Genomic DNA, 16,540 nt, shown 5'->3' on the forward strand with positions numbered 1-16,540 from the left:
TAGGTCCCTCTGAGTTTAGGTGCCTTTGAGGTGACTCAAAACAGTTTCTATAGAACTGGTCTATCCCTTTACTGTGTATTTTAACATCTTTATCATGAGGAGGTGTGCAACCAATAAGCTTGTAAAGAAAAAAGTGCCAGGACATGCTAACAAAAAGAGTTTAATAGAAATTTGTTATGTGATCTTAAATAAGTGGTGCGCCTGCGTACTTAGGAATGTGAGTGGAATGTGCAATGTGGAATTTACATACTCATCAAATGTTGTTTTGACGCCAACACTCTTTGAGGAATTAAATTCAAAGAACGAACTTTGTTCTGATTAAATATCTTTGAAGGCTATAAAAAAAAATGATCGAGCCTACATTTTTCGCTGTTACGATTTCAAGTGAACTAAAAAATCGATTTAAAACAATCATATTATCGTACTGATAACGAAACAACACCAAAAAGGCGCCTTAGAACACTGAAAGTCCCTTTTCAATGTCTGTACGGCATAGATTTGGCCATAGCAAGGGTTCTGTGACTGCATAAACTTTGCCTTCGCACCTCTACATTCAACGCACGTGGTCATGTGCGACTCGGATCATACCGAAGTCGACGCCAAAGCACAAAAAACCATCAACATTTCAACATACTTAACTTGTATAGCGGAAAAATAACCGTTCTTGAGAAGATCTATCGTCCCGTTGCGGGCGGTTAGCGTAATACTGCCCGACGAACTTCCAAAATGACCGGCGAGCGGTGAGAAAAAACCTTTGCACACGGCGGTGTGAAGACAAAGTGGCTTGTAACCTAGCCTGCTTCAACTTATATATCACCCTGAACATCACGTCCCGGATGTAACCACTATTCACATGATCTAAACTTAAACTCTGCCCATGATAACTAAGCAGGACGCATAAAAACATTTACTCCCTCTCCGGGAGTAAATCTCCTTTAGCCTGATGGTAAAAGAATAAATAAATAAACAAAATAATATTATCTAGTGGTAGCATATCCACGAAATAGCTCTTCGTTTAGCACTGCAATCGGAGAAATTTGGGTTTTGAGGAGACGGGAAAACCAGTCAGAGTACCCGGAGAAAAATCTCTCGGCTCGAAACAAGGAAAAGAACCAACAACAAACTCAACTCATGTTTGGTGACCCAGATACAGTAACAGCAAACTCAACCCGTGTATGGTAAACTTGATCAAGGCTACAGTTTGGTTCCCCCTTTTCTCTTTATCACTAGCTTAGATGTATCCATGGTTTCAATCTCCTTTGGCATTTGGTCTGCGTTCATGTTGTGTTTCAAGGGAGCTTTGTTGTCGTTCTCGTCCGCTGAGTCCCTTCTCTTGTTTTCGGTCTCAGAATAACGGGATTTCTTGGCCAAGTATCTCAAGCAAAGATGTCTTAACACTTCTCTCCTCTAACAAAAAAGAAAAAAAGAAACCTTTAACATTTTAATGCTTGTTTGAATTACTTCTTTTCAGCTTTTTTCTTGAACATAAACTACCTCTGATTTTTTTCCTTTTTCCAATTATTTGCAATCTCTTAAATTGCTATCACAACTGCGACGATCATATCTACGTTTAAATTTGTATTTCCGCAGTTCACATCGATCTTCATTCCAAGAAAAGATCGTGTTTTGCCGGTTCAAGACTGATACCAAGCCCCGCCGTATTTATTTCATTTTAAGTCGCAGCTTCTCTGCTAAATCCGTGCGTTGTTAGAGAAAATTTGCGCACTTTTTTGGCTTCAAGGTTACGTGACTCTCTTGGTAACAATAACAGTTTTGATACCTGCTGCTCATCCATCTTTTTAACTTTCAATGTCGTCCCAGGCTTCTTTTTCATCATCTTCTTGAAAAATAGCTAAATCGTTAAAGAAAATTGTTTTGAGTCGTAAACCAGAGTTAAATAGATGACACACTATAAGCAATGAGTTAATTAAATGAATCTATAAACATAGTTCCAGTTGTGGTAAAAATGTTTTTATCCAATCTGGTCGTTAAGAAAAGCACTACTAACCAAAATAGCAGCAGGAATGCACATTGTGAGCAGACGTTTAATGATCCACCGTACTGGAAGAAGCACGTATAGGATGTTAAATGGCGGTGGAAGAACACCTTTCTTGTAAATCCAGTTTAGCCACAGCTTTGTTCTTGTGAACTTCCACTCGGTATCCAAGTTTTGCTGTAAACCATTTAAAAATTATATCAGTAAGATCACCTTATCAATTATTCCTTGATGTCCAGAACCATGCATACAACGGAGTCAGTTACAACAAAGTGTTAAATTTGTATTTCGAATCGGAACCGTGGCGCATTCCTGCCAAGCCTCGACTCGTTTATTTACAGCAGTTATTACTAACACGCGCCCTCAAAGGTTTTTCCTTCGGTTCAAACCTGCGGTTTGTTGGACGTCAATCAACCCTTACCATGGTTTTCACGCGTTGGCCAAGAGACGATTCTTTCCCCGTTTCTCGAGCACTTGGAGGAACATGTTGGCCGTTTAAACCGTTTTTGCAATATTTTGCCACAGGATGTGACAGCTGTTCATGTCAAGATTACGAGGAGTACGAATATGTTGAGTGTTTGTCGGAGAAAACTCAAATTATCGACTTATTTACACACTATAAGTTACAACCACATAAGCTTTCTCAATACACGCTCGCAACTCGAAATCATCATTCGAAATTATTCTTGTAAGTCTTCGCCCTTCATTCAGCGACAAGGGAACCTTCTCCGTCAGGTCGCGTAAGAAAACCATGGAAACAGTTGATTGACGTCCACGAAAACTCAGGTTTCAACAGACAGAAAAAAAACCCTTGGAGGGCGCGTATTAGTGGTAACCGCTGTAACCAAGCGATAGTCCATGTTCGATATATCGAAATTCTAACATGACTTCGACGCTTTCTGGTCATATTTCTATATTTGGTATTGGTCTCACGTGCTCAAGTCTCCTCTGGGAATACGAGACAATGGACTCAGTGCAATTTTGTCCGTTAAGCCTCGGAGTCATGTTAGCATTATGATATACATGTATCGAAAGTGGGCTATTGAGATCGCTTGTAAGGATATGCTCAAGAGTTTGTTCATTAAGTACCCTACAATTTCTGCATAATTTAAATATCACAGAGCGTCTTTTCTGAGGTTATAGCGGAGCTCCTAGCGCGCGAAGCGCGCGCGAGCGGAGCACCATAACTAAGATAAACTACCCATCCGAGAAATTTTGGTTATGACGTCAGCGTACGTCCGTCCGTACGGACTTTCCGGGTAGTGGAAAGTAGTCCGCATGGACTCTTGGGGTAGGGGAAAGTAGAGATTTTTTGGCGGGAAATCGCATGGCGCAACGTCGCGCAATTATATCGCGCAACTGGTTTTGAAAAAAGAAATTTCAAAGCAACTTAGCAAAAAGATTTTTCGACAGAGCCTTTATAACTTTTTATTACAACTTACGAAAGCTATTATGTCAACAAACAACAGCAGAGAGATTTTAGCGTGTAGATGACAGGTTTTAAGCAGAGAGCAAAGAGAAGGTGAACGGTAGAGAGCAAGAGTCAACACGCGTAGAACAAGCGAAGACGATCGCCAAAGAGAGCGCGTTAGAAGTAGAAGACAACATTTTAGCGAAGAAAGTCGGCAAGTAGAAAGAGTCAGAGCGAGAAGAAGGAAAGAAAATTATAGTGAAAAACGCCGGCAAGCAGAACGAGACAGAGCTAGAATGAACAGACAAAGGCAACGCGAAAGAGAAATACAAAGGCAAAGAGAACGACAGCAACATGATGACAGAAAGTGTTGTGTTAATGTCACTATGGCCCCGCGTTATTAACATTTTGATTTCAAACTGATCTCGGACGCAAAAATTCAGCCAATCATTTAAAAATACAAGCAGGGAAGACAGAGCCTTTTCACTTTTCTCACCATAGTCACGCGTTCATCACGCTCTACGACCGTCCAATTTTTATGCTCTGATTGGTCAAAATTTGACAGGCGAGTTCATGCAGAAAATTTATACAGCATCTTGAACCTTGTTTACTTTGACAGCTGAAGCTGACAGAGTATTTTGTCAACTTGTGATGTTTTTTACTGTCTTTTCCCACTGGTTGCTTAAAATGAAATACAGCTGCTATCAACTGTCTTCTTTGATTCATGGCTGGTTTGTTTATTGAATTTTTGGTTGGGAAATGCGCCGGTTGTCAAAGTTGGAAATCCGATTTCGGATGCATCGTTTTCGTTTTTCACCTTGCTGGATGCGGGGTTGAAAAGTCCCTCAAGCGATTCTGGCCTTACTTGATAGCTTTCAAGAGCTGCATGTCGAATGGTAAGCCTGAGTAATTATGTATACAGTGTATGTTTGTTTTTTTATATCTAATTTCATGAAGTCGAGCGCAGTTTATGAGGCTAATTTATGCACGTTTGTATTAAGATCTGAGACAATGATCTGATCTAGTCAGTATATAAGCTTACAGAGCTTTAAAAAGCCTTTAGTCGATATTTTCTCTCCGCATATAGAATGAAAAAACGTTCCGAAGAGTATTTAGTTATAATTTTGGCTGTAGAAAGAAAGCTTTGAGCGATTTTCTTGCCTCGAGTTCATCTCTTAAAACAGTAAACACCAGGAAGCTGGCTAAAAGCTTTAGGCTTAAGCGTAAAGACTCAGGATTTTTAGAGACGCTTTAATACTTGTCTTCGTGAAGGAAAATTGTTGTCTCTGTAAATGTTTCACCGAATTACATTTCTTTTATTGATTGTTAGTAGTCTCTTGCAATTGCTTTGCTGTTTGTTTTCAGTCGTTCACAGACAACGCTTGCTCAAAATGCCGCGCGTTTGCACATCGTTATAAAACCATTAAATAAAGAAAATAAACAATAAATTCGTTATTATGTTGAAGCGTAACTCTTTTAATGTTCACTGAAAATTTGGCGCTTGTCAAAAGCGCCAAGGTGATTTTGGAAATTTTTTGAACGGTTTTGCTAAAAGCCCACGCGTGCTTCGTACGGTTCTGAATATTGAATGAGTGCAATTTGTCTTGAAAAATTGTGAAATACTGCATTTTGCCTGAGGTCTGTATGATAAAAACAGCGCCTCATGTTACTGTTTCACCTCACATGCGATGCATAAAAAGTATGAAATGTTGGTTTACACGCTCCCAGAGTTGTTGGCAAGATTTTTTTAAGTAGACTTGTCGAACGTTAAAAATTCGGCCTGATTTGTTTTTTCCATGAATTCGTTTTCCAGGCCTAATCTACTGTGATCAAGAGCTATTATGGCTCTTAAATGTGATCGACGATGATTGCTATTTTTTGGGTGTATATGTTGCAGTTAATTTTTTATTTCAGTTAATTTTTGGTTTTCCTTTGTTTTTAAATTCATTAGCATACATAACCATACTCAGAAACAATGGAAAAATAAAAATTAACTGAAATAAAAATTAACTACAACATATATATACCGGCTATCAATTCGATGAAAGATTTTTTTTCACTCTAAAATCACTTAGCCTTAGCTTTCCCTAAAAAGTCACATATGTGCCCTTAAGTTAACTGATTTGTGGATTACAAGTTCATTGTTTGATTTAAATCATAAATTTATTAATGGGAGTTTCGCTTTTAGCCCTGGCTAAATCTATATATTATACAATTCAGTTAAACCTAGAATAAAGTGTGGCTGAGTGAAGAAATCAAAAGGTCATTGAGCATGCGCACATCGGGGATACGAAAGGCGTGTTGTCTTTAAGAAAAAAACACTGGTCTGGTTTACCAGTTCTACAAGTTACTGAGCGATTTGATTCATTTTATTTTGTTTTCTTTTTTGGGGTGATATAGTATTTGTCCACATTACAAAGATGTAGAGAGTGGTGGTGTAGAGGTTAGGGTTAATTGTCTGGTCTGAAGTTTTGGATGTTTGGGACTAAGAGAAGTGACTGTATTATGCAAAATGTCCATTTGGAGTTGCTCGAATGTATGATGAATCTCTATCTGGAAAGGTTTGCCATTTATCCGAATTTGCCACTTATCGGTAAAGTGGTGCACTAATCTGCTATTACTGGGCATCAGTTCGACCTTTAGCCTGAAAAATCAACCGACATTTCGCGACGCCACCTCTGCTTTCCCCGCAAAATGACGTCTGAGAAAAGAGTGCAGAAATTCCATAGTGATGACGTGTCACCACCCAGATCTGGGTAGTGCTTCTGATTGGTTGAAGCAAATTTACCAGGCGGCATGATCAATCAGAAGTACTACCCCGATGTGGGTAGTGACGTGTCATCAGTATGGAATTTCTGCGCTCGTTTAACTACAGAGCGGAAGGTCGCCGGTTCGATTCCTAGAGCCCGACCAATATTCAAGATCTTAAAATAACTGAGAAATGAAGGTACTGCCTTTGCCCTGCAAACAGTTAGACCCTCGCATGGCTCGGATGATCATTACCACATAAAATGGCGGTCCCAGTTCTCCAGTAGCAGACGTAAAAATAATGTACCCAATTAGTACTTTCGAGCTTAATATATTGACACTCAAATAAAGTGCATTTTCTTTTTCTCAGACGTCATTTGTAAAATTGAAAATTGTAATTTTTTTTACCAACGGAGCACTTAGGAGTTCATATGAACTCGTTTAAACGTGTCCGTGCGTTCCACATTGAATTGGAATTTGGAAGTGTCTGTTTTGAGGAGAGGGGAAAACCGAAGTACCCAGATAAAAACCTCTCGGAACAATGGAGAGAACCAACAACAAACTCAACCCACGTATGGCTTCGACGCCGGGTTTTTAACCCAGGCCACATTGGTGGGAGGGGAGTGTTCTCACCACTATACCAACCTTACTCCTCCACGCGGGGAGACCAGTTGTGGCTTCGCGAAATATCGGCTGTTCTCTCAAGCCTTTTGACCTTGAGCTACTTTCAAAAGGGAACTGATTTCGATACTAACCGTTACACTCGTATAGCGCTGGTTGAGTATTGCAATCAGCATATTAAGGGCCACAAGGACAGCTACAATGTTGAACGCACCAAACAGGGTCATCCCTGTTTTCCAAATGGCACCGTAACCTGACTCGTTGATTTTGAAACTACTCTCGTCTATTTGACCAAACAGCGTCCAAAAGATAGTGTTCATACTGCTTCCAAATCTACAAATGAAAAAAGTGCGAAGTATAAAAAAATCTTAAATGGCAACGGTAAATTTCAAAACTTATGTCTGCAATCCTGGACAAAAGTCCATGGGACAGTGATGAGTATTCATTATATTCATTATTTCTAGGTGCATCCTTTTCCAAATTTACTTGCATCTCCCCCCCCCCCCCCCCCCCCCCCCCCATCCTATACAATGCTGAAACTTGGATATACGTGTTTAGCGTTGTTTGTGGGGTTGAGGGAGGGGATGGCCATGCGAATTGAAAACAGCCCTACAAATGCTAATGAGTCCCAAGACTTTTGCCCATCATCGTAGATGCCCGTGTCAAGTCAACTACATCGTCTGTAGTGTTAGAATCTAAAAGGTAAGCCAAAAACAGATCGATTCGTTTTTTCCATACCTTTGTAAGATCCACACACTCCTATCATATCATTTTTAAACCATTTTTTTGGTGAAGTGTGACTTAGACAAAGCACATGGTTTTATGATCACGACAAGGGGAAGGAGCGTTATACATTGATCATACCTTTCTAGGTTCAGAGGAATTGTTTGATTTGCTCCACCCTGGCTCTGAAGAAAATATTCTCTAGCTTTCTGATACTGCAAGTACAATTTAGTGAAGCTCACAGCAAATGCCAGAAAAACAAAAACGAAATATAAAAAAAACTTGGCCACATCTATTAGCATTTGAATGAACGCATGTAGCAGTGGACCGGTGCTGGAGCTCGCTTGAATGAATGAGAAGTTACGGGTAAAGGCTATAAGGATTCCAAGAGCCATAAAGCTTTCGGAAGTTAACAGCACAGAGTAAGAACGGTTTTCGGCGTGTTTCGACCATTCAGCAGAATGTAGTGTGTTATCCAGAGCCACTCGGCTTGTCCACCAAATGATGTAGTGAATAACAAATAGCGTAGTTGAGACTACAGCCAGAAAGTTCCAGTAGTAAGAAAAGAAGCGAGATCTTCCTTGTTGGAGAATGTCTTTGACAATGTCTACGAGGTAACCGATGACAAATACAAAAACTGCCCAATCTAAAGGATACAATGTAGAAAGCCAAAAGAAATAAAAGAACAATATAATCAAACAATCTTTTTACTTTCTACTAATGTGACATTTTTAGATTCGCAAACAAAGTTTTAAGCAAACTTTCGATCTTGTCAAGAATTCTTCTTAAGCTCTGAGGCTAAGGTGCCAAATCACACAATGTTACCGTGTTTGAACGAACAGTTTAGTCATTCGCCAATTGAAGGCGTGATTCCTCCCTCAAGAAACAATTCAAAAGAAAAATAGATGAGGGCCTACAGTTTTCTTCAGTTCTGCTTAATTGTACAAACTGTTGATTTTGCGGTTATAATAAATTGTTAATTTGAACAACTGGTTTTTGCAAATAAGACTTGGTACAAGCTTATATTACCAAATTTTGTCTAAAAATGTTAGATTTCGATTATTGCGTTCAAACCATACTACAGTTATTCTCCTCGTTTTCTCTTACCAACAATGGTGTACGCAAGAAAGGCAGAGTGGAATGATGTGACAGCCAGAAGGACAAGAAACGTTTGGTGAGAACCACAGAAGATGAGGAACTTTGCACAGGGGGAATGGAACATTCTAGACACTTCATGTCTTGGAAAGCAGCTTTCAAAAAGAAGCCAAACTATAAACACCAACGGATACAGCATGGTTGTCAGAAGTATTAGCACAGCTTGTTTCAAGGCACTTTTCTCCAGGAAAGGAACATTTCTGTAGACTTCTGTGTTTAAAATCAGCTGGCTGAAAGGATGACTGACAAACTGCAATATGAAAAAAAAATTTTCGTAAAACTGCCGAGAGCAGCTCTAATTGCCGCTATATTTGTGTTGCGTTGGCCGTTAAACTTTTAAATCCTCGTAAGCTATTCATCATAACTAACATTTGTAACAAGCCGTAATGATGATCACGATGATATAGTCAGCTGGATACACAACGTGCTGCCTCGAGTATCAAAACTAAATTAAAGAGAAGCATATTGAAACCTGTGTGTACAGACTCACTACAAGACTTTTCCTACTGGATGAGCCAATCATGAGAGTAAAACTCATCTAACCGGATAATGAAGTGACGAACGTATTACGGTAAAAAAGGAATGTCTCTCATACCTTTCTATTTGTTGTAGAAAAAGCAAATTCTAGCATATTTAAGGCATTTTCCTCGGAATTCGGGGGCAATTTTCCTTTGTTTTTTATCTGCATCACGCATCTTATTTCTTCCATTGTTCGACATTCATTCAAGAGTCCGACAGCGAATCCTTCACAGCCATCACTAAGCTCAATATACTCGCTACTGAACTCGTATTCTTGCTCAGCTGTGTCCCGAAGCTCTTTGCTCATTGCGCACGCGCGGTGAATGGGGTCCGGACAACTCTGTACGTTCTGAAGAAATGACGCGCCTATAAACATGGGGCTGGCAAGAGCGCGGTATCTGTTTAAACGATACACAGATGGGCCAAACTTCTCGCCAGCCGTTTCGTTAGAACGTTTTGTACACCAGATATTATTCGGGTCGCTTATGGTGAATCCATGATCCAACAGCAGCTTGATAATTTGAAAATCCTGCAAACAGGCCGCAAGGATCAGCGGGGTTACATAGGCGGTTTCACCTTGAAAGGAAAACGCTGGCGATGATGGCTTCGAGTGGCTAGCATTGAACTGAAGCAGAATCCGCACGGTTTTTGTGTCACCATCATGTACCGCTTGTAGCAAACCAACCTCTAAGCTAGCCCCCCCATTCAATAAGACTCTAACCATCTGGGTTCGAACGGAAACATCCTTTATGTCTGCTGCCACTTGTAAAGCGGTTTTACCAGAATCGTATAGACGATCAAGGTCGTATTTGTCTGGAAAGGAGCTTAAAATGCCCCTTACTTTATCTAAATCGCCTTTCTTTATCGCGCTGAATAGTTTATGTTGTGCTTTGTCAACAGATGGATAAATGCTATCCACTTGTAGCTCTTGAAGAAAAATATCTTTCACATCCATCGCAATTTATTAGTTACACGGTACAGCGGTAAAAAGGCAACAGTATACCACCTGCTTCTGTTCCCGTCCTGTTGAATATATTTTCATTTAGCCAACAACATCTGATAGCATCTAAAATATAAATAAATTTGTCAGTTAAAAAGTCAATACAGCGTAACTAAATAGCAATGAACTTGTTTGAATACAAGTTTACCTAATCTTTTGGTTATTATTTATATAATAATCGAAAGACGCAAGCAAACGTGCCAGTTGAAAAGCATCCGGTCGATGATATAAACAAGGAAGGCTTTACCACCGTAATCAAGAAAAGAAGAACATTTTGTCAAAATTTAGAAAAACACGATACCCCGTACTCGTCGTACTAAAAAAATACAATTTTGGAGAACTATATATAGCTTTGTACTACTACAAAGATGGCTAGCCGAGGAGAACGGAGATGTGGAGGGAAGAAAAAAAACCTTCTCAAGAGGGACCGGGGAAAATGTAGCCCGTGAACAGGCCTTTGGTCGAGAGAGCCTGTTCACAGGCTAGGGAAAATGTGGGGTTAGGGTTGCGGGGTTCCTCTTGAGGGGGTCTGGTGGCCACCAGTTTTGTTATTTTTTAATTTGGTTATTAGTCTATGACTCATTTTGTCGGGAAAATCCCTGTTGTGTGACATTATCGACTTCCTGCTGTGAGGGAAAGTCCCTGCTATAATTACCAACTTCCTGTTATACGCTAGTGATTATGTATACTTAAAACTCAATCAGCGGCCCGTAAAAAGGCCCAAGGTTCATAGTAGTATAGTAGTTGGGGAAATGGACGAAGTCGAAGAAGGCGTCCATCTGTACCCTCAACTACTATACTACTGGTGTTATCGCCCGGTGAGTAAAAATACAATGAACGGTTGTTTAACTGACAGCAGGATCGTTGCCAACGCTTTGTCTTTTCAAGCAAGAATCTTCGGAAAGTTTTCTTTTACATCTGAAGCACGCTCAGTATAACTAACTTCCCCAAACCAAAAACGTTGAACCTTCCACGTCAGATCATTCGACCAAAATGAAGAACAGCTATGGCTTCTCGATTTGGATGCGACGTCATCTTGAAAATATCCCCAGGCCAGGCAGCACAGCAAAATGCAGATATGGCGGCAGGCATTCAGGCACGCAGTTGATTCCCGGTCTCTATTGCAGCTCGGGGACTAGCTTAGTGGCAATAATCTGGGCCTGTTTCGGTTCGACTTAGTGAAAGTACGAGAGCTCCCCAAGTCTCTAAATATAACTTGAACTTTATTTGCGAGCAAAACTCAAGAGAACTTTGTGACAGATCGATTACCAACGAAAGTGAGAAAACTGGCCAAATTCGATCACTTATATAATACGAAGACCTTTTCAAGATAAACCGGTTTGTCCTGTTTAAAGCGTGCCATAGAAAGTTCTTGAAATATTTTTAATATGCTAATTATCTTCTTGAAATAAACAGTCATAACAAAATACAACTTGAACGAAAAATATGTCCAAGTTCCATCAAGACTGCTTCTCTCTATACGGCATTTTCTAAAGTGGTACCGACCAAGGGCTAGATTTGCTGCGGAGAAAGGTTAGTGCTCGAAACGTCAACTATCAAAAATATTTTCTTCGTAGTCATTTGAGTTTATAACGTTTATCAACTCAGTAACTCATTATGTTATCTGGAGTCTCCCTAGAACCGGCGCGCGGATCGTCTCAGGGGACTGTTGCGACATCAGGTGATCTCAGGTCATTCAGTTTTAATTTTAGGCTTTTGTCCTTTGTCTTCTATTCAAGTGTGTCGAAAACTAACTGTTAAAATACAAAATGGCTTTTTGTTGTATGGAAAAACAAAATGTAGCACAGTGAAGAACTGCCAAAGAGGCTTGATTTGACTGGTCACACAATAGGATTTGATCCACAGACTGAGAAATAAAAACTTCTTCCAATTCCTTTTCGGTCAAATCATGGTTCTACCTCGTTGAGCCTATTGTTTTCAGTCTATCTAAAAACCTGATACACTGGGGCTTGATCGTGACAATTGCCTCAATTATACTTGCAAACATCTCTTGGTTGAAAATTTGCATGGCGAGCGGTAGGAATTGGAACCAAATTTTCTTATCTCGTATTTCTTCAAACACTTGAATGATGTTTTGAATAATGGCTGAAAATACCAATGAAGAATCAAGAGTATCAAACTTGTCGACTCGTTCAAGAGGAAAAGCTTGCGTTGCAGTTTTTGTAATAGCCTGGATGTGTATTTTAGTGCTTTCAGTTTTGCTTGCTTTGATGAAAGTTAGCCAATCAACTATCGAATTGGTTGGAGGTGGAGGTGCCTTCATCCTATTTTTTGTTGTCATTGGAGCTGCAGTAATAGCTTGCAACAAAAGACACAGGCCTGAAAGCAACTCAGTAGACGTAGTTGTCTCCGAGATTCCCATGGAAGATTTGGAAAAATCTCCAGCCCCAATCCTTCCGTATAATCATATTCCTCATCGTCCGGTATGTGCTGAAGCTTGTTCTACAGATTTGCCTGACTACTTTATCGCGATTTCAAATGTTCCCAAAGTTTCTCCACACTTAGGACAGCGAGGATTTTGGACGGAAGACATTGATAACTCGGATAATGAAAAGGACCCGCCACCATGTTATGAGCAAGCTCTTAGAATGTATGGATTGATATTAATCGAGTCCACCGATCTTGAAGATCAGCATCAACAAGTAAATAGTGAAGATACAAGACTATAGTATCATAGCCCCGGATCACTAAGACTTCAGGGCAGTCAAGCTCGCTTTGACTTGGGTTGATTCTTTGAAACATCGAAGTTGGATTTTCCTGGACTTTCATGGGTGCAAATATAATTCAGTTTTTAGAAATTATATCTCTTGACAGTTTTGCATGTATTGAGCATGCGGACTAAGCGAAAACCTCTACATTCACACCACTGTCAAATGTCTGGGGCGTTCGCGTTGACTTGGGTTTATTGTTTGAGTCAGGAGATTGAAGTTGGATTTTCATGTGTGCATATATAAAACAGTTTTTATATATTATATTTCTTAACAGTCTTGCATGTATTGAGATTCTTCCAGGGTTTGAGCACACAAGTGGTGAAAACCTCTACTTCCACCACTGTCAAAGACGTTGACATGGGTTGATTGTTTGAGTCAGCAGATTTAAGTTGGATTACGGGTGCAAGTAGAAAACAGTATTTAGACATTATATCTCTTAACAGTATTACATGTATTGAGACATAAGTGAAAACCTCTACTTCATCCACGGTCAAACGCCGTCCGAGGAGTTTTATATTTCATACGTGTTTTCATGTAGATCATTTACCACTCGGTGGAAACCTAAGCAAAAATGTATAGAACAGGTAGTTAAAGATTTTTCTCTCCGTGCCTTTTCTGAAAATAATGAGCTTCTTTTCGTGGTAAGTGTTATACACCCGAGTACAAGTATTTCTGGCAAATAGCGCCGACAGTGAGCAATACCATTTGTGAGGTCTTCTATAGGCACCCCCATGGTAATTTGGATAACTTCCTAAATCACCTTAACATGATAGTTGATAAGATTCACCGTGAAAAAAAAATATTGTGTTTTGTTAGGAAATTTCAACTTAGATCTTCTCAAATTTGAATCACATCCTAGTACACAAAATTTCCTAAAAACCTTGGGCTCATATTACTTTCAACCTCAAATTCTGCAGCCAACAAGAATAACAGATCACTCCGCAAGTCTCATCGACAATATTTTGTTTAATTCTCTTGAGCACTTTTCCATCAGTGGAAATTTATGTTATGACTTATCTGACCATCTACCAAATTTTCGTTTCGTAAGTAAGCTTTCCTCTCTACCAGCAAACGTCAAACGTTGATAAGCAAGCCCTAGTTACTGACATTCAATCAATAAACTGGGATGTCTTACTTCGAGATGTTTATGAACCAAGTAGTATGTTTGATAGTTTCTATAATAAAATATCTGAGGTTATTGATACATATATACCCATCAAGCAATTATCTCGACAAGAATTAAAAAGTAGATCAAAACCATGGATAACCTCTGGAATCAGGACCTCTATTAGAATAAAGAATGGTTTATTTAAGAAATTCTTAAAGACTAAATCTAGCTACTACCATGCTAGAGTTAAATTTTACAGGAACAAATTGAACCATTTAATTAAATTAAGTAATAGAAGTTATTACAATAATTTCTTTTCAATTCACGTAAATAATGGCAAACGAATCTGGCAAGGAATTAAACAAATTGTTCAAATCAACCCACAGGTAAATCAATCGGTCAGCAAAATAGTCTTGGAAAACTGTGAAATAACTGATCCCAAAGCAAAGGCTAATGCATTCAATAATTATTTTGCCAACATAGGTGGTAATCTTGCAAGTTCCATTCCTGGTGCTTCAAAAACTGCTAATGAGTTTATGCCACCTCCCATGTGTGATAGTTTGTTTCTGTGCCCAGTCACTGCAGATGAAATTCAATTAGAAATAGCTAAACCTCAAACTGGTAAAGCTGTGGGGCCTTCTAGTATTCCTATTTCAATTCTAAAAATCCTTAAGTCTGAATTAGCAGGTCCTTTACAGGTAATATTTAATACATCTTTTCTTACTGGAATTGTCCCAGATAAGTTCAAGTTGGCTAAATTAATACCAGTCTTTAAGAAAGGCTCTCAGACTAACCTTAGTAATTATAGACCTATTTCTCTTTTAATAGTATTTAATAAGTTGCTAGAAAAACTCATGTTCAATCGGTTAGCAGACTTCTTAGAAAAAAGGTTCCTAGTCTATAACAAGCAATTTGGTTTCAGTTTACACCATTCAACTGATCATGCAGTGCTCAGTATTATCGACCAGGTGCAAAAAGCTATTGAAGATCGCGATTACCCTTGTGGAATATTCCTAGATTTCAGCAAAGCATTTGATACACAACAACACACATTTTACTTTCAATGTACATATTTGGCTATCTGTAAATAAGCTTTCACTGAATATTGAAAAGTCAAATTTGTCATTTTTCATCCAGTGCAAAAACGAATTCCCAAAAAGGTTATATTATTTATAAATAATCAATCATTAACTGAAGAAAATTGCATTAGATACCTTGGAGTTTATATAGACTCAAATATTAGTTGGAAGAGCCACATTAACTATATTGCCTTACAAGAGTTTGATTCACCGGGTTAATTTTGGCCAATTTAAGCTTTCTACTGATATCGAGTAGAATCATGAAGATGCTACAAAAAGCGATTCATGATCCATACTGAGTTTACATGAGTTTGTGCGCTTCAATTTACAGTAAGACAAGAACGATTACTTTAGTCGATGATATACATACTGTCATGTATTTCAAATAATGACTGGACTTTGGTAACCAATTATATTCTAGTGTGTCATTGTTTGCAAGACGATCTATGTTAATGTTAGCAGAATTGCCAGAAATGTTTACAGTATTTGAGCGATTTTTCCAGCTTGAATAAAGTGAAAGTTATACTTGTAACGTGCATGGTGATGCCAGAATTGAGGGGTATCACTACTGTTTGCCACTTGAAAAACTCTTGGCTCTGAACTACAACTCATTCATTTTAACTGTGGGAATTATTGGTGTTGATTCTCATGCTAGAGATATGTATGGTAACAGTCATAGTCAAGTTACATGTGTATTGTTGAAAATACCATCCATGCATAAATTAGCACAATAGTTTTAGAGTCTATATACATGTAGGAATGAGGATATATATGAGCTTAAAGGTGTACATATTGCCAACTTTGAAGATGATCTTTGTTCAAGCAGTGTTGAATACTGTAGTATATCAAATGTTAATGGTTTATACCAATGTTCTTGTAAACAGTGCTGTGCTATAGCAGTTTATGCAATGAGTTACTCTGTTATTAATCTATGGGGATACTGGGCTTCAAAGTTACTGCACGAGAAAACCAAGCACCCCAGCCGCGATAAATGAGGGTGTAAGCTGTATAATGTAACATAACGTCGTGGTTTGCAATTGCGCTGGCTGAGATAAGAACTAGACGAATTTGAAGAGAAAAAGCGGACTGAGATAATCAATACAAAACTTAATTTTGATCGTACATGGATCACTGTGCTCAGAATGCATCATAATATGAGGTCGTAGAAACTGTAGAAACGCCCCTTAGACGCCAAACATTAGGGCAATAGGTGTGACATGAAAAATCCTCAACTGCTTTCGTCTATTTTTTTAAGAAATATGACAACTGTTGTAGCATAGTTTGTGCTTAATGTATTTTTATGAATGCATTAATTTCTGTGATACTTTTACTCCACAATTTTTATCACTCGAGTATTCTAACTGTAAAGTGGCAAAAGGCAAAATTCGACAAAAATTCCAAATTTCATTTAGTAAAATACTGCCGAATAAGTTTACCCCAAGATTTTG

At 38.8% G+C, this 16,540-nt stretch overlaps 1 protein-coding gene across 1 annotated transcript; it reads right to left on the minus strand.

Moving 5' to 3' along the window:
* Window positions 1-1,194: 1,194 nt before the first annotated feature.
* Window positions 1,195-10,128, minus strand: LOC140938386 (transient-receptor-potential-like protein). Its single transcript, XM_073387872.1, has 6 exons — window positions 9,250-10,128; window positions 8,607-8,904; window positions 7,641-8,145; window positions 6,911-7,109; window positions 2,009-2,173; window positions 1,195-1,407 (listed from the first exon to the last, which is right to left on the minus strand). Exons 1-6 carry the CDS (start codon window positions 10,126-10,128, stop codon window positions 1,195-1,197), a joined length of 2,259 nt encoding a protein of 752 aa, XP_073243973.1.
* Between the last annotated feature and the right edge of the window lie 6,412 nt (window positions 10,129-16,540).

This window comes from Porites lutea, chromosome 5 (genome assembly GCF_958299795.1).
Source record: "Porites lutea chromosome 5, jaPorLute2.1, whole genome shotgun sequence".
Taxonomy (NCBI): Eukaryota; Metazoa; Cnidaria; class Anthozoa; order Scleractinia; family Poritidae; genus Porites; species Porites lutea.